The sequence below is a fragment of the Pogoniulus pusillus genome, chromosome 11 (assembly GCF_015220805.1).
Source record: "Pogoniulus pusillus isolate bPogPus1 chromosome 11, bPogPus1.pri, whole genome shotgun sequence".
NCBI classification, from domain to species: domain Eukaryota; kingdom Metazoa; phylum Chordata; class Aves; order Piciformes; family Lybiidae; genus Pogoniulus; species Pogoniulus pusillus.
In genome coordinates, this window is record NC_087274.1 from 26,547,891 (window position 1) to 26,572,258 (window position 24,368).

The 24,368-nt window shown below is 46.6% G+C and overlaps 1 protein-coding gene across 2 annotated transcripts in view; it reads right to left on the minus strand.

The window, feature by feature from the left end:
* Nucleotides 1–1,049: 1,049 nt before the first annotated feature.
* MXD4 (MAX dimerization protein 4) overlaps nucleotides 1,050–24,368 on the minus strand; it is a 38,618-nt gene continuing 15,299 nt past the window's right edge. For both annotated transcript variants that reach the window (XM_064151570.1, XM_064151569.1), the window contains exons 4-6: nucleotides 8,579–8,693; nucleotides 3,412–3,571; nucleotides 1,050–1,635 (exon numbers count right to left, since the gene is read on the minus strand). In XM_064151570.1, coding sequence (XP_064007640.1) covers nucleotides 1,487–1,635; nucleotides 3,412–3,571; nucleotides 8,579–8,693 — 424 coding nt within the window. In that variant the 3' untranslated portion in view covers nucleotides 1,050–1,486. The remainder of the gene's footprint in view (nucleotides 1,636–3,411; nucleotides 3,572–8,578; nucleotides 8,694–24,368) is intronic.

The following is a 24,368-nucleotide window of genomic DNA, read 5'->3' on the forward strand; positions in this document are numbered from 1 at the left end:
TTTTTTGCCTTTTTTTTTTTCAGTTTTCCTTTTTTTTTTCTCTTTTTTTTTTCTTTTTTTTTTTTTCATTTTTTTTTTGTTGCGTTTTTTTTTTTTGTTTTTTTTTTTTTTTTTTTGTTTTTTTTTTTTTTTTTTGTTTTTTTTTTTTTTCCTTTCTTTTTTTTTTTTTTCCTTTTTTAAGACCTTCTTTAAACAGAGAATGCAAAGAACTGGTCCAATTGTTTTTCTTACCCGGCAAGCCAAGCTCTAATGACTTCAACTAAGCAGAAGTTGTATTAAAATACATCTTCAGAGTATTGCTACAATTTGGGTAAATATGTTCTGAACAGCTTGATGAGTACTAAATAAACTTTGCTGTTTTACAGCTTACATTTCTCTTTTTTTTCTTTTTTTCCTCTTTTTTTTTTTTTTTGCACTTTAAGAATAGAAAAATGCAATTATAGTGTGCAAAAGAAAACAAAATTAATTCTCTCCTAGCTGAATACTGTACTTGTAAGCCATGCCCTCCACAAAAAAAATATGTATTGATGTGTGTGAATAGAAGAAAAGGGAAAAAAAAACCCCAAAATACAAGCAAACAGAGATTTCAGTTCCTTGCAAGGAAAGATTAGCTATCACCAAGTTGAGCACTTGAGTTTCTGTGTTCTTCAGCCAAAGAAATGAAAGAAACAACCCCCAAAAAAGCCACTGAAATGCTTCAGATGTCATCAGTTCCACGGTAACAGGTTAAACTTGCAGTGCTGCTCCCGTTAGCATGGAGAAGATGATTAGCTGCTGGTTGGATACTGAATACAAAAAAGCAAAAGACAGTTGAGATCATCCCACATGAAGTCATTACTAGAGCTGGCTTTTCCCCCGTGTTGAAGTACAGCAGTGACTTGTAAATATGACCTTTGCTGAAAGATCAGCTGAGATTTGAAGACTGATCTGCCTGCTTCACCCAAACAACAACTGCTGAAAGGATTTACTCTGTGGAGCCCTCGACACGGCGTTCTAAACGTTTGGGTTGTTTTGTTTTCATGAAAAAAAAAGAAAACAGAAAAAAAAAGTAGTTTTAGGGTTGGTTTTTTTTGTATCTCTGAATCACTAACACACTGTAGATTCCATTTATCCTTCCATGGCTGAAAATGGATTCTGCAAAAATCAAAATAACTGTCAAACTCCCCTTACACCACACTTCCAACAGGTTGAATTTAATACTTCTTGAATGGAATGACATCATTATTTTTTTTTCTTTTAATTTGCAGTATGGCTACATCAAGCTAGCTTTAAGTCACAACTGTACCTAACCACAGTTCTCTGCAGCAGACCCAGGATTTACAAGATCTAATATCGTGGTTACAGTGCAGGGAACCGTGGGTAAGAAACCTCCAGGTCAGAGGACTGTGGTTGGGGTTTCCCGGAAGAGTGGCAGTTGACACCTCTGGAATATTCATGTTTAAGTGCTTCAGTCAGATGGTCCTGAGCTGGGTGGGTACCTCAGGCACTAGGAGAGCCTGGCGTTCAGTCTGCGGGAATGTGTGTACCCTCCGTCGCTCGAGCCGCTTTGCAAACTGTAGTGGTCTTCAGCATCGCTGGCGCTCCCAACACTGTCCATTTCCCCTGGGGTGAACTCCATCCCTTCAATGTCTACTTCTACAGCAAAGACAAGAAGGCAGCTTTCAGAAAGGCAGCAATGCCAGCAAGGAGCGCTGGGCCATGCTCAAGCACTCCTCAGCTGACACCTGAATACTAGCTTCTTTTCAATCACAGAATGACTAAGGTTGGAAGGGACCTCCGAGTCCATCAACTCCATCCTCCCTGCCATGGGCAGGGATGCCTCTCAACTAGACTCAGCTGCTCAAGGCCTCATCCAATCTGAACCTGGACACCCTCAGGGAGGAGGAATCCACAGCCTCCCTCCGCAAACTATTCCGGAGTCTCAGCACACTCACACTGGAGAACTTCCTAAGCTCCAGTCTAACCCTGCTCTCCCTCAGCTTCAAACCATTTCCCCCTGTCCTATTATTAGACACCTTTATGAAAAGCACCTCTGCAGCCTTCCTGTAGGATCCCTTCAGGTACTGGAAGGCAGCTCTAAGGTCCCCCTGGACTCTTCTCTAGGCTGAACAAGCCCAGCACCCACAGCCTACCCTCATTTTATGTAATTAAAACCCAAGAACTGGCACAGTAGCTTCTGAGGAAAGGATCATCTTGTCCACCTGAGAATTCAAATCCCTTCTGTCCTCATCCACATAAATATACTGCATGACATCAGTACCAAATGTTGACCCAGAACTGTTCCAACCTGCTCACAGACACCAATTGTAAAAATCCTCCAGCCCTCCAAGGCTGCAGGACAGCTCCTGGTAATTCCAGCCCATATGGGTGTCGGCTGGTGGCCACCATGGCGTGACCATCTGTCCCCCAGAAACTGCTGACCACCAGGTCAGCTCCCCCAGGCTCTTACAGGGGCAGCCTGTGCCAGTAATTACACTAAAAATGCAGAACATGAAATGATGATAGTTTAAAACAGAGGCAAACCCACGGGCACTATAAATAGCTTTAAAAACACCTGCAGCATCAATGGCGTCCAAAGCTGATTAGGTAAAAGAACCTTTCTCCCATAGTGCCAAAGATGCAGTTGGGAGTTTTTGTCCTGCAAATCACAAAATAGAACAATTCTCACAGTCACAGAACACTGGAGGTTGGAAGGGACCTCTAGAGATCACTGAATCCAACTCCCTTGCCAAAGCAGGGTCACCTAGGTCAGGTCACACAGGAACGCATCCAGGTGGGGCTTGAAAGTCTCCAGGCAAGGAGACTCCAAAACCCAGGACAGCCTGCTCCTGGGCTCCTGCACCCTCACAGCAAAGCTTTTCCTGATGCTGAATCACAGAACTGTAGAATCATAGAATGGTTTAGATTGGAAGTGACCTCAAAGATCATCCATTTCCAACCCCCCTGCCATAGGCAGGGACACCTCGCACTAGAACAAATTGCTCAAGGCCTCATCTAAACTGCCCTTGAACACCTCCAGGGAGGGAGCAGCCACAACCTCCCTGGGCAACCTGTGCCAGTGTCTCACCACCCTCACTGCAAAGAACTTCTTCCTAACATCCAGTTTAAATCTCCTCTCTTCCAATTTAAACCCATTACCCCTCGTCCTGTCATTACAAGACCTTGATGTGGAACTTCCTGCATTCCATTTGTGTCCATTACCCCTGATCCTATCACAGGACACCACTGAAAAGAGCCTGGCCCTTTCTTCTTGTCCCCCAGTCTTCAGATACTGATCAGCATTGATAAGTTCCCTTTCAGGTTTCTTTTCCAAACTAGCCAGCCCCAGGTCTCTACATTCTGCAGAAAGCCTGATTTTAGCCCCCCATCACGGGTGTGCTGTTGCTCCCCTGCGGGTGCAGCTGCCGTTACCTTGCTCAGAGTCAGTGGATATTGTTGATCCCATGCTGTCGGTGCGGATCCGCTCCATGCCCTGCACGGAGAGCTGCTCCAGCCGCCGCTTGAGGTAGCGGTGCTCCCGCTGCAATTGTTCTTTAATGTTCAGAGCTTTCCGGTCCTGCTCTTCCAATTTCTTAAAGGAGACAGACAGAGAGTTAGCTGGCAGGCCCTCCTCACCTTAGAACATGTGATTTAGGAACCTGGCACAGAATCATACAAGTGTTTCTGCTGGAAAAGACCTCTAAGATCATCGAGTCCAACCATCAAGACACCACCATGTCCAGGTGCCATGTTCACATGATTCTTGAACACCTCCAGGGATGGTGACTCCATCACCTCTCTGGGCAGCCTTGTTCCAATGCCTTGTCATTGTAATGCACTTAAAATATTTTCATTTTGTAGAATTAAATCTGAAATAAATTGGATTTGTGGTTTGTTGGCTTACAAGCAAACTTTTACTGTCTTTCTCACCTCTTCAGTTGCGGAGGTCATAGAATCATAGAACAGTAGGGGCTGGAAGGGACTTCTGGAGGCCAGGTCAGCACAGTTTGAGCAGCCAAGGCCAGAGCTCTCACTGGTAGCCATTAAAAAGTATTGACTTGATAATTAGAGAAGACAGTGTTAGAAATATGGTGAGATAAGAGGCAGGAAGGACACACAAATCCAAAGACCTTACATCAGTTTATATACTACATTATTTTACGTATTATGAGCCAGAATGTGTCCAAGTAGCCAAGAAGGCCAACAGCATACTGGCCTGGATCAGCAATAGTGTGATCATCAGGACCAGGGCAATGATTGACTCTGTGTCCAGCACTAGTCAGGCCAGACCTTGAGTACTGGGTTCAGTCTTGGACCCCTTACTACAAGAAGGAGTGTGTCCAGAGAAAGGCAGTGAAGCTAGCTAAGGGTCTGGAGAACAGGGCTGCTGAGGAGCAGCTCAGGGAGCTGGGTTTGTTTAGTATGGAGAAAAGAAGGCTGAGGGGAGATCTTCTGTTTCTCTACAACTCCATGAAAGGAGAGGGTTGTCTCCTCTTCCTAGTATCAGATGATACAGCAAGAGGAAATTGCCTCAAGTTGCCCCAGCGCAGGCTTCGGTTGGACATTAGAAGAAACTTCTTCCCTGAAAGGGTTCTCAAAGACTGGAACAGGCTGCCCAGGGAGATGGTTGAATCCCCATGCCTGGAGGTGTTAAAAAGAGGCAGAGATGTGGTGTACCAGACTTGGCAGAGTTAGAGAATGGTTGGACTGAATGTCCTTAAAGGTCTTTTCCAACCAAAACAATTCTATGACTTACAAGCCCCTAAGTGATGCAGTAAATTACAGGCTGCAGCAGTAAAAGCTCTGATAAGCAAGGGCAGATTTCACTGTTTACACCACCACCAAGACTCAGGAGACGTGCAGGAGTCAGCACAGCTGCTGACCCTTCCCCTCTGCCATCTGAGAGAACCTAAGCTGGATTCTCTGAGGAGAGCTGCCTGGAGCAGCACAGAACAAACCAGGAGCCAAATCATTTGAGGGATTTTGCTGTTCAGTGCAAGCCTGAGAGCAGAAGTTTTCTCTCTCTTTGATACAGGAATGGACACTGTGAACAGAGCAGTTTTCCAGTTGGAGGAAAGTGAGCTTCTGCAGCTTCATGTCCAAGCAGCACACCACAGACATGCACTTCACAGGTGGATACCTGGTGGTGTAACTGGGCAAAGGATTTAGTACATCCATGTACACAACAGACCAAAATGTGCCCAATTGATCAGATTTCCTTTTCCTCTCTTTTCCTGGCTACAGTCTCTTAACTATTTTAGGAATGAACTCGGTGATTCATAACCAGGAGACTCAAAACCATCCAATCTTCCCAGGGCAAGCTTCAATATGTAGAATCTTAGAATCAAGGAATGGTTTGGATTGGAAGGGACCTTCAAGATCACTTTGTTCCAACCACAGGCCATTGGCAGGGACACCTCCTACTAGACCAGTTTCCTCAAAGCCCCATCCAGCCTAGCTTGGTTGAATTGGAGTAAAGGTGCTCAGACTAGCTGAGGATGCTTACAAATATCTGAGGGGTGGGTGCCAGGAATCACAGAACCTTAGAGGTTGGAAGGGACCTCCAGAGGTCATCAAGTCTACCCCCTCTGCCAAGCAGGATCCCCTAGGGTAGTTCACACAGGAATGCATCCAGGTGGGTTTTGAAAGTCTCCAGAGAAGGAGCCTCCACAGCCTCTCTGGGCAAAGATGGAAGAGGAGGCCAGACTCTTTCTGGTGGTCCCCAGTGACAGGACAAGAGGTAACAAGCAAAAACTTGAACATGGGAAGTTCCATCTAAACATTGGAAGGAACTTCTTTACTTTGATGGTGACAGAGCCCTGGAGCAGACAGCCCAGAGAGGTTGTGGAGTCTCCATTTCTAGAGACTTGCCAGAGCCATCTGGATGCATTCCTGTGACCTGCCCTAGGTGATCTTGCTCTGGCAGGGGGTTGAACCTGGCAATCTCTGAAGGCCCCTTCCAACCCCTAACATTCTGTGACCTTGTGAAAGTAGCTTGGTAAAGTTGTCCACAGAATACTTCTGCTTCAACTCTTCTCTAATTTTTGCTGTGAACTACAGCCATTTCTGCCAGCACAGTGAATCTGGGACCTGCACGACAGCAGGCTGCTTTCCAAAACATTCCAAGATTATTGGCAACATTCAGCCTATCCTGACACCTTTCTTGACCTGTTTCCTTACAACACTGAAAAAAATGCCAGAGGAGTGACTGCACTCCTGGACACAGCAGCAGAAACCTGCACACAGGAGTATCTGCTTGTCTGATTCTGTGTCTAATCCCGAAAATACAGCAGTGAAATGGGAGTGAAGGTCTCTTTGGAGAGAGGAGGCCTGAGGGAGTCATTACCTGAACAGGTAATTACCTGTGCAAATCACAGGATGTTAGGGGTTGGAAGGGACCCCTGGACATCATTCAGTCCAACTCCCCTGCCAGAGCAGGACCGTAATCTAGTGCAGGTCTCACAGGAATGCATCCAGGCAGGTTTTGAAAGTCTCCAGAGAAGGAGACTCCACAACCTCTCTGGGCAGCCTCCTCTAGAGCTCCAACACAGTAAAGTTTCTCCTCATGTTGAGGTGGACATTTCTGTGTGGCTGACACAGCAGAAGGCTGTGCTGCCAGTCAGCAAGACTTGGACAGGCTGAGGGTTGGGTAGGGTGGAATTTAATTAAATTCAAAAAGGGCAAGTGCAGAGTCTTGCACCTGGGAAAGAACAACCCCAGGGATCAAGGATAGGTTGGGGACTGACCTACTGAAAGGCAGCAAAGAGGAAAAGGAATTGGGGCTGCTAGCTGATGGGAGGTTGACCATGAGCCAGCAATGTGCTCTTGTGGCCAGGAGGGCCAATGCCATTACGGGGTGTATTAAAAGGGCTGTGGTTAGTAGGTCAACAGAGGTTCTCCTGCACCTCTACGCTGCCCTGGTGAGGCCACATCTGGGACAATGTGTCCAGTTCTGGGTCCCTGAGTTCAAGAGGGACACAGAACTGCTTGAGTCCAGCACAGAGCCACAAAGACGATTAAGTGATTGGAACATCTCTCCTACAAGGAGAGCCTGAGGGAGCTGGGGCTCTTTAGCTTGGAGAGGAGGCTGAGAGGTGACTTCATCAATGTTTATAAATATGTAAAGGGTGAGTGCCAGGAGGCTGGAGCCAGGCTCTGCTGGGTGATGCCCAATGACAGGACAAGGGACAATGGGTGGAAGCTGAGGCATAGGAAGTTTCATGTAAACATGAGGAGGAATTTTGTAAACTGTGAGGGTGACAGAGCCCTGGAACAGGCTGCCCAGGGGAGTTGTGGAGTCTCCCTCTCTGGGCACATTCAAAACCCATCTGGACGTGTTCCTATGTGATCTGGTATAGGTGATCCTGCTCTGGCAGGGGGGGTTGGACTGGATGAGCTTTCGAGGTCTCTTCCAGCCCCTGACGTTGTTCCTTGTTCTATCACTGGGCAGCACTGCAAAGAGCCTGGCAACTTTGTCCTGACACCCGCCCCGAAGGTATTTACAGACACTGATAACATCCCCTCTCAGCCTTCTCTTCTTGAGGCTAAACAGCCCCAGGTCTCTTAGTCTCTCTTCATAGCTGAGATGTTCAAGTCTTTCCATCAACTCTGTGCAAAGGTACAAGCTGCACTGCTGTCTGACTGCAGGTTAGCGTTTGGGCTGGTTTGTGCTTTCAGCTTGCTCCATCCATGACACACATGCAGCGAGCAGCAATTAACAGGAGGTGGCACTTTATCTGAGGTCAGTGCTTCGGGGTCTGCTCATTAAGATGTGGGATAGGCTTGCTGATAGCTGTAATCCCTTTGACTCCATCAGGGAGTAGGGAATCAGGAATAGATCTGATAAAGATCATGAATGGATCTCCTTTTTTCTGATCATAAATGGATCTGATTTTTTGCTTTGAAATCAAGGCAGATTACCAGGGAGACCTTAGAGTTGCATTTCAGTATCTGAAGAGGACCTACAGGAAGGCTAGGGAGGGATGACTTAGAAGGGTCTGTAGTGATAGGAAGAGGGCAGGTGGTTTTAAACTGGAGCAGGGTGGGTTTAGGTGGGGCATTAGAAAGAAGTTCTTTACTATGAGAGTGGGGAAACATTGGAACAGGTTGCCTGGGGAGGTGGTGGAGGCCCTCTTCCTGGAGACATTCAAGATCAGACTTGATGTAGCCTGCTCTAGTTGGAGATGTCCTTGTAGGGAGGTTGGACAAGATGACCTTTCAGAGTTCCTTGTAATCTGATGCAATCTGTGAATCAGTACAATGCTACTTTGCTCAGTCTTTATATATATATATACACACACATATATATATTAATCCAAGAATAGCTTTGATATATATATATATATGTATTTAAGTCCAATATAAACCATGAGTAACTAAGCAGAAATCACAAAATCACCATTTTATGTTTCTGACACTTCAGGATAAATTGGAAACCACAAAACCTTGACACTGTGACTGAAATCCTTGCAACTAATAAAGGTCAACAAATGCAGAAGGTTGGATATATGGACTTTGTGTGAGAACTTGTTTCCTCTCTCTGGACACACATTCTGGAAGATTCTGCTTTAAAAAGAAATAAAACCAGGGGTGTTTTTACCTTGATGTGCATCTTGGCTCTTTTCAACAGACTTAGAGTGGTGTGCCTGGTGCTGTCTGGCCCGAGAGGCACGAGCTGCTTGAGCTGTTCCAAATATAGCCGGAGTTTAGCCCGCCTGAAAGAGTCCAAACCAAAAGCCTTGTAGTAAAGTTGCACCCCAGCAGCACATCCTCTATGCAAATACCATCTGTCTGCAGGATCTCTCTGCAAAACTCCATTCAATGGTGGCTTCCTTTCCCCTCCCTTTGGCAAGGTTTCAGACCCAAAGGTCACTTGAAATGCAGTAAGGCTGCTTGGCACATCCAGGCAGTCGGCGCACACCGATATTCCACAGCAGCCTGTTCAGCCTGGTGACTGCCATCTTAACCAAGGGGGGGGAATCTGAGGAATCTAGGCAGGGCTGCACACAGGCTCCATGGCTGCCTAAGGAAGAAAAACTGGGACTTCAACCCACTGATTTCTGCAAGCAAAGAGGGAGCTGTGGGAGGGAGCAGGGCTACAGGCCCCAGCTCCCCTCTCCTGCCTTAGCCTTGCCTGATAGGGTAGGACATGCTCCTGCTATACAAGGCAAGGGCAGGCCTGCAGCCCTGCACTGCTCAGAGCAACTTCCAGCCAGGGTTTATCAATATATTCTAACAGGGAGGTCCTGATGCTCCCTCTCCTCTCATCTACTGTCTCACAGACCCCCAACCAAGAAGGATATACTCCTCCTTTCTACTGTACAGCCAGGACAACCTGTATAAACAAAGACAAGAGAAAATCCTTCCAGCCATACTGGGTCCTGCTTTCTCTGTTACTCCTTTGCAACTATCACTACTACAGCTCTCCACATTCTCTGCTGTACCAACACGATTAAATCTGCCAGTAAAAAGATACACAAAGTAGCATTTCTACAATGATTTGGTTTCCAAACTTTGTCTTTGAGAAAGAAGCTGGCAATACAATAGTCCAGGGAATGGTTGCTTCAGTTACTAGACACAAGGGCTGATACGGCAAGAAACAATGTTTGAGTGTGTTTCAGTAGCTAAACCAAAAAACCTCTCCTGGATTTAATGCAGAGTAACTGAGCAGGAATCCATCTAGTTAGCAGTAAGACAGAAATGGCTGTAGAAGCCCTCATGTGAGCAGCACCTCTAATACTTTCCTTTCTGTCAAGCTGTTACAGACTGAACAAAGCCACAACCTGGAGCATGCCAAGATCCCCCACGCAGCAGCAATATGAAGCAAAGCGGATCCCTAGTGCAAGATGAATAATCATCTTCTCCAGATCTGCTCCATACTGCATGAAGAAGACAAGCTTTGCAGGAAGCATAACACTTCTGGTCAACTGAACCATCAGTTAAGAAGCAGAATTCAGCATCAGCTTAAGAGAATTTGCTGTACACCAAAAGACAAATCACAACGTGTGCAATCAGAAGCATTAGTGTCATATGAAAACAGCCTGAGACATGGGGAAGAAAACCCACACTGAGGCAAAATAAAGACACAGTACAATGACTGCACACTCACACATTTAGCTCTGGCTGCCATCAGCAGTGTCAGGCAGCAAATCAAAGAGCATTCCTACGAAATGATTATTTTTTTTCTTCAAGCCACTCAGGGAAAAACAATTCTTGGCGACAGTGTGATCTGCAAGAGAAAACTGATGCCAGGTTGTTGCTGTTGTCTAGGCCAGGGGGTTGTTTTTAAACATAAGGTTGTAAACTTCATTACCTAAATTATGTCATTTAAACAACAGCAGCAAAGGCTGGGGTGAATATTCACAGAAAGAGCCAGATCAGACCATAGAGTGCCCCTACAGTGGGACACTGATCTCTGAAGGAGTGAAATCCTGGAACTAGGGACTGCTGGTATTTAGAGAGACAATCTTCATCAGGTGGATTTTTGTTTCTGTGTCTGTCTCCTCTAACAACTACCTGGCTGGGGGGGGGTGGTTAAATTTATAAACCCAAACTTGATTCAGGGCTTACATTCAAAACATTTTGTTTTTGGAATGGCCTCTAAACACACACACAACCATCTGCATCACCCAGCACAACTTGGAGACAACTCTATTTAGACAGCTGACAAGAAAGGCACTGAAGAGAAAGGGGGATGTGGCAGGGAAGAGGACAAGAATAGCATCCAAGTAGTAAACAGAGAGTTAATACATTGAAATGGAATGATCAATGCACTTGGAGTAATTAAAAGTATGATAAGGAACAGAGGAGTCCAGAGTCCGGAGGAGGGCCAGGAAGATGGTCAGAGGGCTGCAGCAGCTCTGCTATGAGGACAGGCCATGAGAGTTGGGGCTCTGCAGCCTGCAGAAGAGGAGGCTTCAAGAAGAACTTACAGTAGCCTTCCAGTATCTGAAGGGGACTACGGGAGGGCTAGGGAGGGACTACTGACAAAGTCTTGTAATGACAGGACAAGGGGTAATGGGTTTAAACTGGCAGAGGGGAGATTCAAACTGGATGTTAGGAAAGGGTTCTTTGCAGTGAGGGTGGTGAGACACTGGCACAGGTTGCCCAGGGAGGTTGTGGCTGCTCCCTCCCTGGAGGTGTTCAAGGCCAGGCTGGATGAGGCCTTGAGCAAGCTGGGCTAGTGGGAGGTGTCCCTGCCTAAGGCAGGGGGTTGGAACTGGATGATCTTTGAGGTCCCTTCCAACCTGAATCATTCCATGATTCCATGATTCTGTGAAACAGAACCACTGATCTGAAAGCTACTTAACACCAATCCTGCAAAGTGTTCATGAAACCCACCTGCACACTGGATGACTCCCCTTGGAATGGGCTGCCCAGGGAGGTGGTGGAGGCACCATCCCTGGAGGTGTTCAAGAAAAGACTGGGTGAGGCAATTAGTGCCATGGTCTGGTTGACTGAATAGGGCTGGGGGATAGGTTGGACTGGATGATCTTGGAGGTCTCTTCCAACCTGGTTGATTCTATGATTCTATGACTCTGCTGCTTGGCTACTTGAAGGAAGTCTGCTGACCATAGGGAGAGACTGAAGATTTAGTGCACTGCCTTACCATCAGCTGGGGAGCTCACAGAAACATAGCTCAGATCCAGAGGGTCTTTAAAAATCACTAATTCTTTTATGTCATCTGGCAGTCAGGTAAAGCAAGACTTTGCAGAGGCACTGAGAAGAGCACAGGGCTGAAGAACACAGGGCTTCACACAAGAGCTGTGAAGAGCACAGGGCTTTACACAAAAGCTGTGAAGAGGATGGGGCAGAAGCTAAGAAGAGTAATTCAGCTGAACAATCAGAAGAATTTCATAGTAAAAAAAATGCTTAAAGGCATTCTCAGCACTAACAATTGTAATAAAAACACTTATTAAAGAACTTGCTTTAAGTTTACCTTTTGGGATTTCTTCAAGGGAGGTTTTTTTCTTTCATTTAGTTATTCAGCAGTTAGAAATCTATTACAGATTTTAAAGCATAAGCTTTATGTAGATTGTTACAGAAATGCTGATGTGTTTATGTGGCTTATTCATATAACACAACTGCATAATCCATGGCATAGACTGTGAAGGTAAGAAATCCAGCCCAGCACAGTTCCTGTGCCACTGGAGTAAATATCCCCACGTCTTTCACTTTACACACCCGAGCAAAAGAAACTCTCTAAGAATGCAAGGAAACATCTCAGGCATGTTATGGTAACAGATCACACCAGCAGGAACAAGGGACTCCAACTTCTCAGCAGAGAAGCTGTCACGTACAGACTCTGCCAGCACTAATTTCTCTCATTTTCTGCAGGGACCTGACAGCTTTCGCTTCTCCTCGGCTGACTGTGACACTGGAGGAGGGAAAGGCACTCACAGAGGTGATCACAGCCAGAGCTGGTTTCTGTTTTGCAGTTCACACTGTAAATTCCACCTAGAAAATAAGCAAATAAAATAGAAAAGCAAACAGCCTGGTCTGAGAGTAAGTGGGTAAGGATCTCCAGAGAGTAAGTGGGTAAGGATCTCCATATATGAACTGTGGTGGAAGCTGGGTTTAAATCTGCTCTGCTCCAGCTTCCAAACTCAGCTGTGACACCCTCGCCCACATAAAGCTTGGTGTCAGGCCAGGACACTGCTGCCTACAGATAGGGACATTTCTCTCACCTCGTGTGGAAGCAAAGAAACAACCCTCTCATCTCTGATGCTGAATTTATCAGGGAAGGTAAGAGTCTAAAATAAAAACCATCCAAAATCTGAGTCCTCACACCTCCAGCTCTGCATTTGGGGTACAGCCCTATGCATGGAGAGAGGAGCATGGGTGACATATCTCTGATTACCACATTCTCCTTTGCGCCAGATGATAATAGGGCTCCAGATCTTACAAGACTCCAATGTTTCTCCACAAGCAAGCTCACAACAAATCTGCATTATGGGTCTTCTAAAAGGTCACAGACTTGGTCAGTGGCCCTCTCAGTAGCTGTATCTAGGAGCAGTCTGGTGGCTCATGATGTGCACACAAATAGGAGAAAGCACCTAGCTGACAGCTAACACAATGGCAGCCAGTTGGAATTGCCCTGAACTGGTCTGGAATCTATCCAAGCCACGATGGGCAACAGTGGCAGATCTTTCAGAGCCCACAGCAAAATGAACCCTGGAGGGACAAAGCAGCAAAATGGTGCTCTTAAGAACTTCCTTGTAACGTGAGGACATCCACCAGAAGCTCACTTGACGATTGCTCACTGAGTGCATTCCTCAGAAGCTCTGCTGCTCAGCTATGAAAAGGCAGGAGCAATGCTGGCCAGAGGAGCTAGAGTTCACTCGAGGGACCTCTCACACCACACTGCGTCACTGAACCATCTGTGGGCATGAACCAGTGCTTGCCTCACGAGAAGGTCCTAGCTCTGCTTCTGCAAGATGTTTTAATGCTATAAATGCTTGTGTGGCTGAACATGTGCCTCTATTGCAGAGGTCCCAAATTTAGTCTACTGAACCAGCTCTGTGGACAGGAGGCTGACATGCTCTCAACTCAGCTGCTAAATATACTTGCTTGTTGGTGTTCTGGAAAGAAAAGGACACTACAGATCAAACAGCACTGCAAATGGAATCACCAAATGCCACAGGAGTGAGAATAACAGAGAAATGGATGCAAAGCTTAAAGATTCCAGATTTCCTGTATGCTAACCCTTTCAGTCCAAACCCCAGACAGCCTCAGACTATCACAAGGCAAATTCAGTACAAATGGCACACAAACAGAACACCTACCTCAAGGGACATAAACCTCCAGAAGACATTACAAAATGGAACATTTCAGATTCCTTCTCTCAGATTTCACCTTTTTTTTTCCCACATTCAAACCTAGTCTGGTCCTGGTGCTGTGCAATCAATTTAATACACAAAGGTTTAAATATAGAGCAGTTGCTGAATTTTTCATTGTTGCATAATGACCATGTAATCTGGCTTCATAATGTACATAGAATGAAGTCAGAGAACATTTCCTGCAGCAGAAACTCACTTCTGGAGTCACATGTTCTCCAGGTAGATGGTGAACCAAAGTGCTGAGCCCACCACTCTGGGTCAGAGATCTAAAGGTTGTCTTTTCTCCCTGAAGAAAGGTGATTGATCTCCCCACCAGCCATGAAATTCAGCACACAGCACTGCAGAGAGCTCACTGCAGTTATCAAACACTGATGGTTTCACAGGAAGACTCTTCACAGTTTACTTATGAGATGCAAACACTTGCACACAGGGAGCACTCCAGTTTTAAACAGAATCAGCAGCCCAGGATCCCTGAGTGACATGCACTGCTCAGGACAAATCACAGAGTAATAGGATGGCCTGGTTGGAAGACACCTTCAAAGGTCATCTAGTCCAACCCTCCTGCAGTCAGCAGGAACACTCTCCACTAGACCAGCCTGCTCAGAGCCTTGTTGAGGGGCCTCAACTACTTCCCTGGGCAATCTACTGCAGTGTTCCACCAGTCTCATGGTGCAGAACTTGTTCCTCACATTCAATCTAATTCTGCTCTTCTCTCTTCAAGGGACAAACCATTGTCCCTTGTCCTATCACCGCAGGCTTTTGGAAACAGTCCCTCTGCAGCCTTTTTGTAACTCACTGCAGGCACTGGAAGGCTGCTCTAAGGTCTCCCTGGAGCCTTCTCTTCTCCAGGCTGAACAACCCCAGGTCTCTCAGTCTGTCCCCACAGGAGAGGAAGACAGACAGCAGTAAAATCTTCCTTGTTGCAGCTTCAGGATTCACCTGCCACTGAGGTGAAAGCAGAGAGAATTATCTCTGCCTGCCTGACTCCAGCATTCAACTCTTTCTTTGCAGAGCTTGCCACAGCAAGTCAAGATCTCTTAAGGACTCCAGCTCCTTTTGCTATGTGCACAGTCACACATGAGCATTGACACACTTTGCTGAAAATTACCTTAATGGTACTGAAAACTCGATGCCTTCAGATTGTTTTGTGTATTCCTGGCTATCAATGCCATACAGATAAAGTAGGTAAAGATGTAATTGTCCCAAACCAGGACACCCACTCTGCTCACTCGAAGTTGGTCCTCAAACATATCTGCCTCACTCCTCCTTAAGAGAACACCTTTTTGTGTCAGCAGTGATCTACCTACAGCTGCACAATACTTTTTGTAAGCTCTCAAAGAAGATTCTGTACTCCTTAAAACACACTTGCTTAAAAGGGCATTTTAAAAGACTGTGCATTATTCCATCTTCAAAAATCACAGAAATTCAGCCATGTACAAATGGTTCTAGAGAAACCTGTTTATGAATGGTCCAGACAGAATTGAGAGACCTTCAGCAGAATGCTAAATACAACAGAAGGTAACAACAACCCTCTGCTGAAGTATTAAATCCTGTCCTTTCCCTATTTCTTTCAGTGAGAAACACTTTCAATACTGGCTGCTCTATGAAGGACACCTCAAATAGATTTTCTTTCCCAAAGAGTAGCTCTAGCTCATCCATGAATGGCACAACCTATTTCAGCTACACCACAGATTCACTACAGTGAAAAGGCAAGAAAACCTTTTAGTATGAAAGCACTGTACCATAGCAAGGCACACAGTGTGCTGATTGCTATGAGATGTGTGAAATGCATGCTCACAGCTGAGTGCCTCAGAGCCAAAGCCACAACATTCAGGAGCACCCTTACAAGGAACCTCTTGGCTTTTCATTGGCAAACAATCATAGAATGGCTCAGGTTGGAAGGGACCTCAGAGATCACACACTCCAACCTCCCCACCATGGGCAGAGATGCCTCTCAACTAGACTTGGCCTTGAACACCCCCCCCCAGAGAAGAGGCATCCACAACCTCCCTGGGCAACCTGTTCCTTCAAAGGCAATGTCAGACATACACAAATTCTTACACCTAGAGAACAAGTCTCATGAGAAGCAGCTGAGGGAACTGGGGTTGTTTAGTCTGGAGAAGAGGAGGCTGAGGGGAAACCTCATTGCTCTCTACAGCTCCCTGAAAGGAGTTTGCATTGAGGTGGGGGTTGGTGTCTTCTCCCTAGTATCAGGCGATAGGATGACAGGAAATGGCCTGAAATTGTGCCAGAGGAGGTTTGAGCTGGAAATTTATTAACTGCAAGAGTGGTCAGGCATTGGAACAGGCTGCCCAGGGTGGTGGTGGAGTTACCATTGCTGGAGATGTTCAAGAAACCTGTGGACATGGCACTTGGGGACATGGGTTTATGGCCATGGTGGTGTTAGGTCAATGGTTGAACTCAATAATCTCAGAGGTCTTTTCCAACCAAAACAATCCCATGATTCTGTGAAGAAGGAATTTGTTTCAGATGTCTTCCAGTTTTAGTCCTCTTACCTACTGATTGTCTTTGAATGTTCACCTCTCAAATGTTTTTAAGCAACAGCAAGAGAGGTAGCTCAGGAGCACACAGTACCCACTAGCACAGGGAGATGAACAGTCCTTTCTGGGGAAGTACCTGAGTGATGGAACCACCCTTGGACACGTTTGAAACTTATTTGACCCTTCATTCATCCAGCCTACCACCCATTTGTTTCACACATTAAAATGTAGACACTGCAACTTAGTAGTCCTCCTAAATGATACCTCTCAAACCCATCTGTCTCACTGGTACTCAAGTTTCTTAGATTAGACTTAAGGCTTTAAGTTTGTCTGTTGGCTTAGAATGGTGTCAGACCCAGTTAGATAAGGAAAGTGCCACTGCAAGATGACACTGTCCCAACACCAAGCAGTCTTAATTCCCACTTGAGTTAGATGGGTGTAGACATGTGCTTGTACACTGCCCCCTGAAAGCCACGGAGCCCTGCCTGCTGAGATGGGTGCAGTAAAGCTCTGGCCCTTGCTGGTGGTGGAACACTGCAAAACAAATTGGCACAGCAAATCCAAAGCCACACCACCAGTCTGCAGTTCTGCAATCAGTGTTTTCCTTCACCACCTTTCCCGATACTTCTGCAAGTAGTTGGCTGAGGACTGCAGGGCAAAGAGAAGTGCATTTAGCCAAACAAAGAAAAGCTGCCTCATGACAACAGGTTTGTGCTGCAGAAGGGACCAGGGCTGGAGAACCTCTGCTGTGAGGACAGACTAATGGAGCCAGCTGTTTGTTTGGCCTAGAGAAGAGTCTGGGGGGACCTCAGAGCTGCCATCCAGTATCTGAAGGGAGCCTACAAGAAGGCTGTGGGGGGTATGTAAGGGTGTCTAGAGACAGGACAAGGGGGAATAGTTTGAAACCGAGGGACAGTAAGGTTAGACTGGATTTTAGGAAGTTCTTCAGTCCAGGGTGGTGAGATTCTGGAACAGGCTGCCCAGGGAGACTGTGGCTGCCTCCTCCCTTGAGGTGTTCAGGGTCAAGTCAGATGGGGCTGCGAGCAAACAAGTCTGGTTGAGAAGTGTCTCTGCCCACAGTAGAGGGGTTGAAGTGGACAATCTCTAAGGTCTTTTCCAGCCTCAACCATTCAGGATTCTATGATTTTCCACAATTTAACCATTCCCCCAAAGGTGGTTGAAAAGGATGTAGTCAGCCTGCCCCACAAGTAGCTCCAGGGAGCACAGATGTCCCTCTCACATGGTGCTTCAGGCACAAGGTGCAGCAGGGCTCTGCACACACACACACACACACACACTCTCCACATTTATTGGCTGACAACATCCCAGAGCAAGCCACTGCTCACAAACCAGCCCAGGGCTTGAAACTAGCTCTAATTATCAGACTGTTTCCCCACATCAAAATGCTAAGCAAGAACATCGTGTCTCAGGACAGCTGCCAACAGGAAGGATCTTTAAAAAAAAGGGGAGGGGGGAAGGAAGACTACAATGCTTAGAGAAGCCTAGAGAGGTGCTGTAGCACAGCACTGAGAGAAGAGAGCATGGCACAAGCCTAGTGAGTTTTTCCTGCCTAATTTGAAACCTCTCTCCAGCCCCAGCAACTTTATACATCTGTCAGATGAGGGGTGAAGTGGGTTCAAGATGTTTGTTGTTTGTTTGTTTGTTTTTCACACCAGTGTATGATATCAAATTAAAGGAGAGGCAAGTCAAGCTGAATTATTTTAGCTGAATTAAAGCCATGCATTGCTGTTCACATGGAGTGCGACGGCAGGCGGCTGGAATGCAGCAGCCTCTTCCTGCAGCAGGTTAAACGAGGAGTGTGAGCTATGAATAGCTGCAACACTGGGGAGCTGGCACTGAGGGTTTACTGCCTGCTGTACCCCTGCATCCAAATGACAAATAAATGCCAAGCATCAAGATGATCAGAGGGCTGGAGCACCTCTCTTATGAGGACAGGCTGAGAGAGTTGAGGCTGTTCAGCCTCTGAGGACACCTTAGAGCAGCCTTCCGGTACCTGAAGGGGCCTGCAAGAAAGCTGGGAAGGGGCTTTTGACAAGGGCTTGTAGTGACAGGACAAGAGGAAATGAATTGAAACTCGAGGAGGGGAGATTTAGATTGGAGATTAGGAAGAAGTTCTTCCCAGTAAGGGTGATGAGACATTTGAACAGGCTGCCCAAGGAGGTCATGGATGCCTCCTCCTTGGTGGTGTTCAAGGCCAGTCTGGACAAGGCCTTGAACAACCTGGCAGGAGGGGTGAAACTAGACGATCTTTAAGGTCCCTTCCAACCTCTATGAATGACATTTATCCAGCCTGACAAATGCTGAAGGGACTCCATGTTCCCAGGAGCATTTAGGTTTTAAAACCTAATCAGAGTTAAAACAACTCTGTCTCCAGTTCCGCACCTTACAATCCCTTTCTCATTCTCAGAGGCTGGAAGTTGCAAGCTCTGACTGGGCACTCAGGCATCAGAGAGGGATGTTTAGTGCTAAATATTACTTCTGGCTTTGCTTCTGCTAATACTTCCTCAGCACCTGCACCTATTGAGCCTTTGTGGTCATCTTAGAGGGAGTAGCTAATGGTAGCAGGTTGAGCATACAGCAATGAAGTTAGCTGGCTTTGAGGGCAAGGAGGTGATAAGTGCTGCTGGTTTTCACCACTGTAGATGCTTGGGATGTTCTCCATCAGGACAGCTGGGGTATCCTGGCATGAGAGCAGGGTGCCTGCTCCAGCTAACCAAAATCTGTTTTGAATCACAAGTGAGAACACGAAAGAGAAGAAGAAAAGAAATCACCCTGAAGCAATTAAGAACCCGTGTCCCCAAATGTCTTGTTCTATGTCTAACTCCAGCACTGAAACCTTGTAATTAGAGGTGCATAAAAAAGACTGAGTGAGGTGTATATATAAACAAATTTAGGGACAGGATTGAATGCACTGAATGTAATTATAGATGGTCTCTTCCAAGGCTAGAATGACTACTCTTACTTTCTCATAAATTCAAAGCTAAGCAACACTTGTGTGATATTCTGCCTCAAACAGTAACATAGCCTGGCATCAAAGCCTGGCATCAGGGGACAGTAGAGGGCTGCAGATACCTGCAGAGTCCTGCCTCCAAGTTTAGGTTTAGCTTGCCACAGCACAGATAGTGCCATGTTTATCATTTCATTTCATTTCTGTCCTGTTTCCCTTTCCACTGAGCAGTATGAAGCTGGGTGTCTCTGTGCCAGACAGGGAGCAGTTGAGCAGAATCTGCAAATGATCCATTTGGGGACCATAAGGTATGGAACAGCTTTTTAAAGCTCTCCTCCTCTTTTTCTTCTTTCTTCCCTACAACCCACATTTCTTAAGTGCAGTGTCCTGAGGTTATCTAGCAATGGAAGGAAGAGCTAGAAGTTTGGACCCACTTGCCATGTGAGTATGTAAAGTCAGGCAGTGGGAACCAAGACACCTGACAGCCTCTTTCAAATACCTGTTAGCACATAGCCCATATAACTGCTTCTAGCCAAACACATACAACAAGCTCCCAGATTTCCCTAGCAGAAATTATTTACTCCACCCATGCTGTTCATTTCAGCAGGCAGCACCACAGCACTTCCCAAAGGGGATTAAGTTAGCTTTCTTGGGGGAATTACAGGGTTTGCTACCTTTATGTTTTCTAAATGCCAGCTAATATGCTCTGTGAGGCACAGGGTGTCTGTGCAGCCCACATTTGCAAACTCTGAGGAGGCTCCCAACTTCAATAGGAGCTGCTGACTTGTGGCAGCAATTAGATGCCAAGTAGACCCCTTATTTAGCACCTCATAGCTTCATTTAGTTACCTAAATTGAAACATCAATGAAAGAAAGGCAGATAAATTTGTTAGGCATTAATCCCAAGGTGGCAGTTGGGAGAAGAAGACTCCTGAGTACTTCTCCACCTTTTTAGAGATGTTTTACCACATTCAGATGGGAACTTTGTTCCCCAATTTTCTACTGCCTTGCTATAAGGTGGAAACTAAAACAGGCTTTCTTAATGTAGGGTGTGTAGCCTGCAACTAGTTACTAGTTTTCAAGTTAGAAGCATTGCAACAGATGACCCCATGCACAAGCAGCCTAGCCCACACCTCTCTGTGCTGGCTCTGCCAACCTCCAAGCACTACACAATTAGTTACACTAAATGGTAGAGAAAAAAAAATCATCATCATCATAAACTAGAGTCAAACACCTGTATTAGCTACTTGACATCCTCTGATCCTCTGACAAGCCTAGAGAGAGAAGGCTTCAGGGAGACCTTAGGGCAGCCCTCCAGTACCTGAAAGGGGCTACAAGAAGGCTGCAGAGGGACTGTTTGCAAAGGCCTGCAGTGACAGGATAAGAGGCAATGGTTTGAAATGGGAGAAGAGCAGATTTAGATTGGATGTGAGGAACAAGTTCTGCACCATGAGGCTGGTGGAACACTGCAACAGGTTACCTAGGGAGGTAGTTGAGGCCCCATCCCCTGAAGATATCCTAGGTCATCTTCAACAGGGCTCTGAGCAACCTGATCTAGCAGAGGATGTCCCTGCTCACTGCAGAGGGGTTGGACTAAATAACCTTTGGAGGTCCCTTCCAACCCAAACTCTTCTGCGATTCTATTCTAAGTCCTGTCACTCTGGTCTGTCCTAGCAGGATGTGTACATAGCTCGGCAGAGGTATTTCAATTTCCATCTCACATCTCATCACTATCCAGCCTCATAACAACCTACTACTTCCCAAAATAGGGAAAGGATTATCTTATCCATTCTAGTTCTTTAGGACACCTCCATTTTGCACAAAACTAGCTCAATATTCTGTCATGGTGGATAAGAATTGGCCATTTCAGTTAGCAGATCCTGAGAACATAAACCACCTTTCACAGAGTCCATTAGAGACCAACATACAATGGACTTATGTTTGGAGAGAGGGATGAACACATCCAAGTGGAAAAAAATGCAGGCAGTTGGGCTTGTGCCCATCCGCTCTCTGCTGGCTGCTCAGCTGGCCAGCAAGCACATGGCTTTCTGCAGCCCAGACCCAAGACTGCACTTAGGTCCTGCACTTCAAAGCAGATCTCAGCAGGAAAAAGGACAGCACAACTTAGTCAAGGCTGTACTTTAGTCTATTTTTCATTGCTGAATAAGAGCTCTGTCCAAAGCATGGGGATGTGTACAGCTCTAACACCTGCAATTTAACCTCCTGAGCAGATCAGTTTCCCAGCTTTATCTGCTGAGTACAGCCCTGCTCTCCATGCTAGCAATCTAGGTGGGAACGAGTGTGTGGCCAGGTGAGATGCTGTGAGCACTCAGAAGACAGTAAATCAGTGCAGGGACACTTAGAGTAGCTACTGCAGCAGGCAGAAGATGACAAGCCACAAGTCCAGACCCCTGCTGACTGCCTGGAGGTGGGAAAAAGATAAGTGAATGATCCAAGGGCTAAAGCACCTCTGCTGTGAGGACAAGCTGAGGGAGCTGGGGTTGTTCAGCCTAGAGAAGGACTCTGGGGGGCAACTCTTAGAGCTGCCTTCAAGTATCTAAAGGGATCCTACAGGAAGGCTGCAGAGGGACTTTGCATGAGGGAGTCTAGAGAAAAGACAAGGAGGAACTGTTGAAGCTGAGGGAGAGCAGGGTTAGACTGGATCTTAGGGAGAAATGCTTTGTCACAAAGGTAGTAAGCCTCTGGAACAGGTTGTCCAAGGAGGTTGTGGCTGCCTTCTCCCTGCGGGTGCTCAAGGCCAGGCTGCACGAGGCCTTGAGCAGCTGAGTCTGGTTGAGAGGTGTCTCTGCCCATGGATGGGAGTTTGGAGTAGGTGATCTCTCAGGTCCCTTCCAACCTGAGTCATTCTAGGATTCACAGATTGCATTGGGTTGGAAGGGACCCTCAAAGACCATCTTCTCCAACCCCACCACTCTCAGCAGGGAAACCTCCAACCAAAGAAGCCTGCCCAGGGCCACATAGAGTCTGATTTGAATGTCTTGAGGGAGGGAGCCTCAACCATAGCCCTGGGCAGCCTGTTCAGTGTTCCATCACTCTCACTGCGAGGAACTCACTGCTGATGTCCAACCTAAATATACCCTGCTCCAGTTTCAAACCATTGCTCCCTGTCCTATCACTACAGGCCCTTCCAAACAGTCCCTCCCCAGCCTTCCTGTAGGGCCCCTTCCAATACTGAATTGCAGCTCTAAGGTCTCCTTGCAGCCTTCTCCTCTCCAGGATGAACAGCCCAAACTCTTTCAGCCTGTCTTCACAGCAGAGGTGCCCCAGTCCCCTGATCATCTTTGTGGCTCTCCTCTGGACCTGCTCCAACAGGTCCATATCTTTCTTGTGCCAGGGGACCCAGCGCTGGACACAGCACTCCAGGTGAAGTCTCACCTGAGCAGAGCAGAATCACCTCCCTGTGCAGCTGCTGCCCACCTCCCACAGGGGCTGTCCACCTCCTATGGTAGCTGTCAGCTCACAAAACCAGGTCAGCTTCTTAAGACATTCCATTGCTTAAGCAGTGCAAAGGTGTGTTTATTGCAAGTCACTTGGATGCAATAAACCACTTCACACCAAGCAGCTGGTGTAAAAGGTTCCTTACTTGATGAGAGAACCAGAAGCAGCAGATGTAACACGAAGTTTAGGTTCTGCTAGCAGGATGAGGTGGTTCCCATGTTCCCAGCCACCTTATCTTGGTGTTTTCTGTCTTATCTGGACACATGCTGGAAATGGCAGCAGTTCTTAAAGACTCATCATAACAACGAGATCTGTACTAGGTCAGTAAGGTCTATCCTCTGGCAGCAGCAGCCAGAACTGGATGCTTAGGAGGAAAATTAAACTGACAGAAGAATGAACTGTACTGCTCTATATGGGAAATTAATACTGACACAGAAGTGATCCCATCCTCTCCCTGTACCTGGGACAGTGAGCTAGGTCAGGAAAAGAAAGTGGCTGGAGATACAAGCTTTTCCCCTCCCTCCTGTGCCAGCAGGAAGCAGGACCCAGCAGCATGCAGGCAGGCTGAGGTACACTCCTGACAGAAGCACAGCAGCGAGACACACATTGGGTCATCCTTCCCTGGGAGTATTCCACCTCCAGCACCAGTCATGGGGTTTCCTCAGCTCCTGGTGGCACTGTAGCCATTCAGATCACTGCATTTAGGTCCTTCTGCTGCACCACAGTGCTAACTGCAATGGAAATATGTCACTGTGAAAAGGCAGCCCGGAATCAAAACAAACATCCTGCATTGTTTTGGTACCTTGTTATTTCCATGACCTTTCAGTTCTCTTTCAAAATTCCCAAGTTTATCAGCAGCTGGCAGTTACCTGCTCTCCATGAACCCTGCAATTTACCAACATCAAGAATCAGAGTGAGGATTTCAAGGCATCCACCAGGGCACTGTCTCAGCTTGCATAAACTTTAAACTCCACTTAAGTCTGATAGGGGAAATTAATGTACCAATGAATGGGAATATGCTGCTGGCACCTGCCCTTCCCTTGGGAGAAAACTATCTGTGAGTAGTTAACCTGCTCAATTTACTTCATCAGTTAATCTTGTACATCATAATGCTTCCATCAGAAGATCTATTTTTCATCAGAATCTACATTTCTCTGCAGATACCCACTTCATACACATGATGATGCAATTTAGCAGCCTTTTCCTGGCAAGATTATAGGTTTTGGGACTACCCAAAGCACTACCCAAACCTCAGGGCAGCACTACAGAACCACAGAAAGGTGGGAGTTGGAAGTGACCTCTGGAGATCATCAAGTCCAATCCCCGTGCCAAAGCAGGGTCATCTAGAGAGGGTCAGGCAGGAACACGTGCAGGTGAGTTTCTCCAGAGGTGGAGACTTCACCACCTCCCTGGGCAGCCTGCATTTCTTCTCATGTTTAGATGGAACTTCTTATATTCACATTTGTACCCATTGGCCCTTGTGCAGTCACTGGGCATCAGTGAAAAAAGACTGGTCCCATCCTCCTGACACCCACTCTTTAAGTACTGATCAACGTTGATGAGATCCTCCCTCAGTCTAGAGGGAGAACTGGTCACTCCTCCAGACTAGAAAGTCCCAATTCTC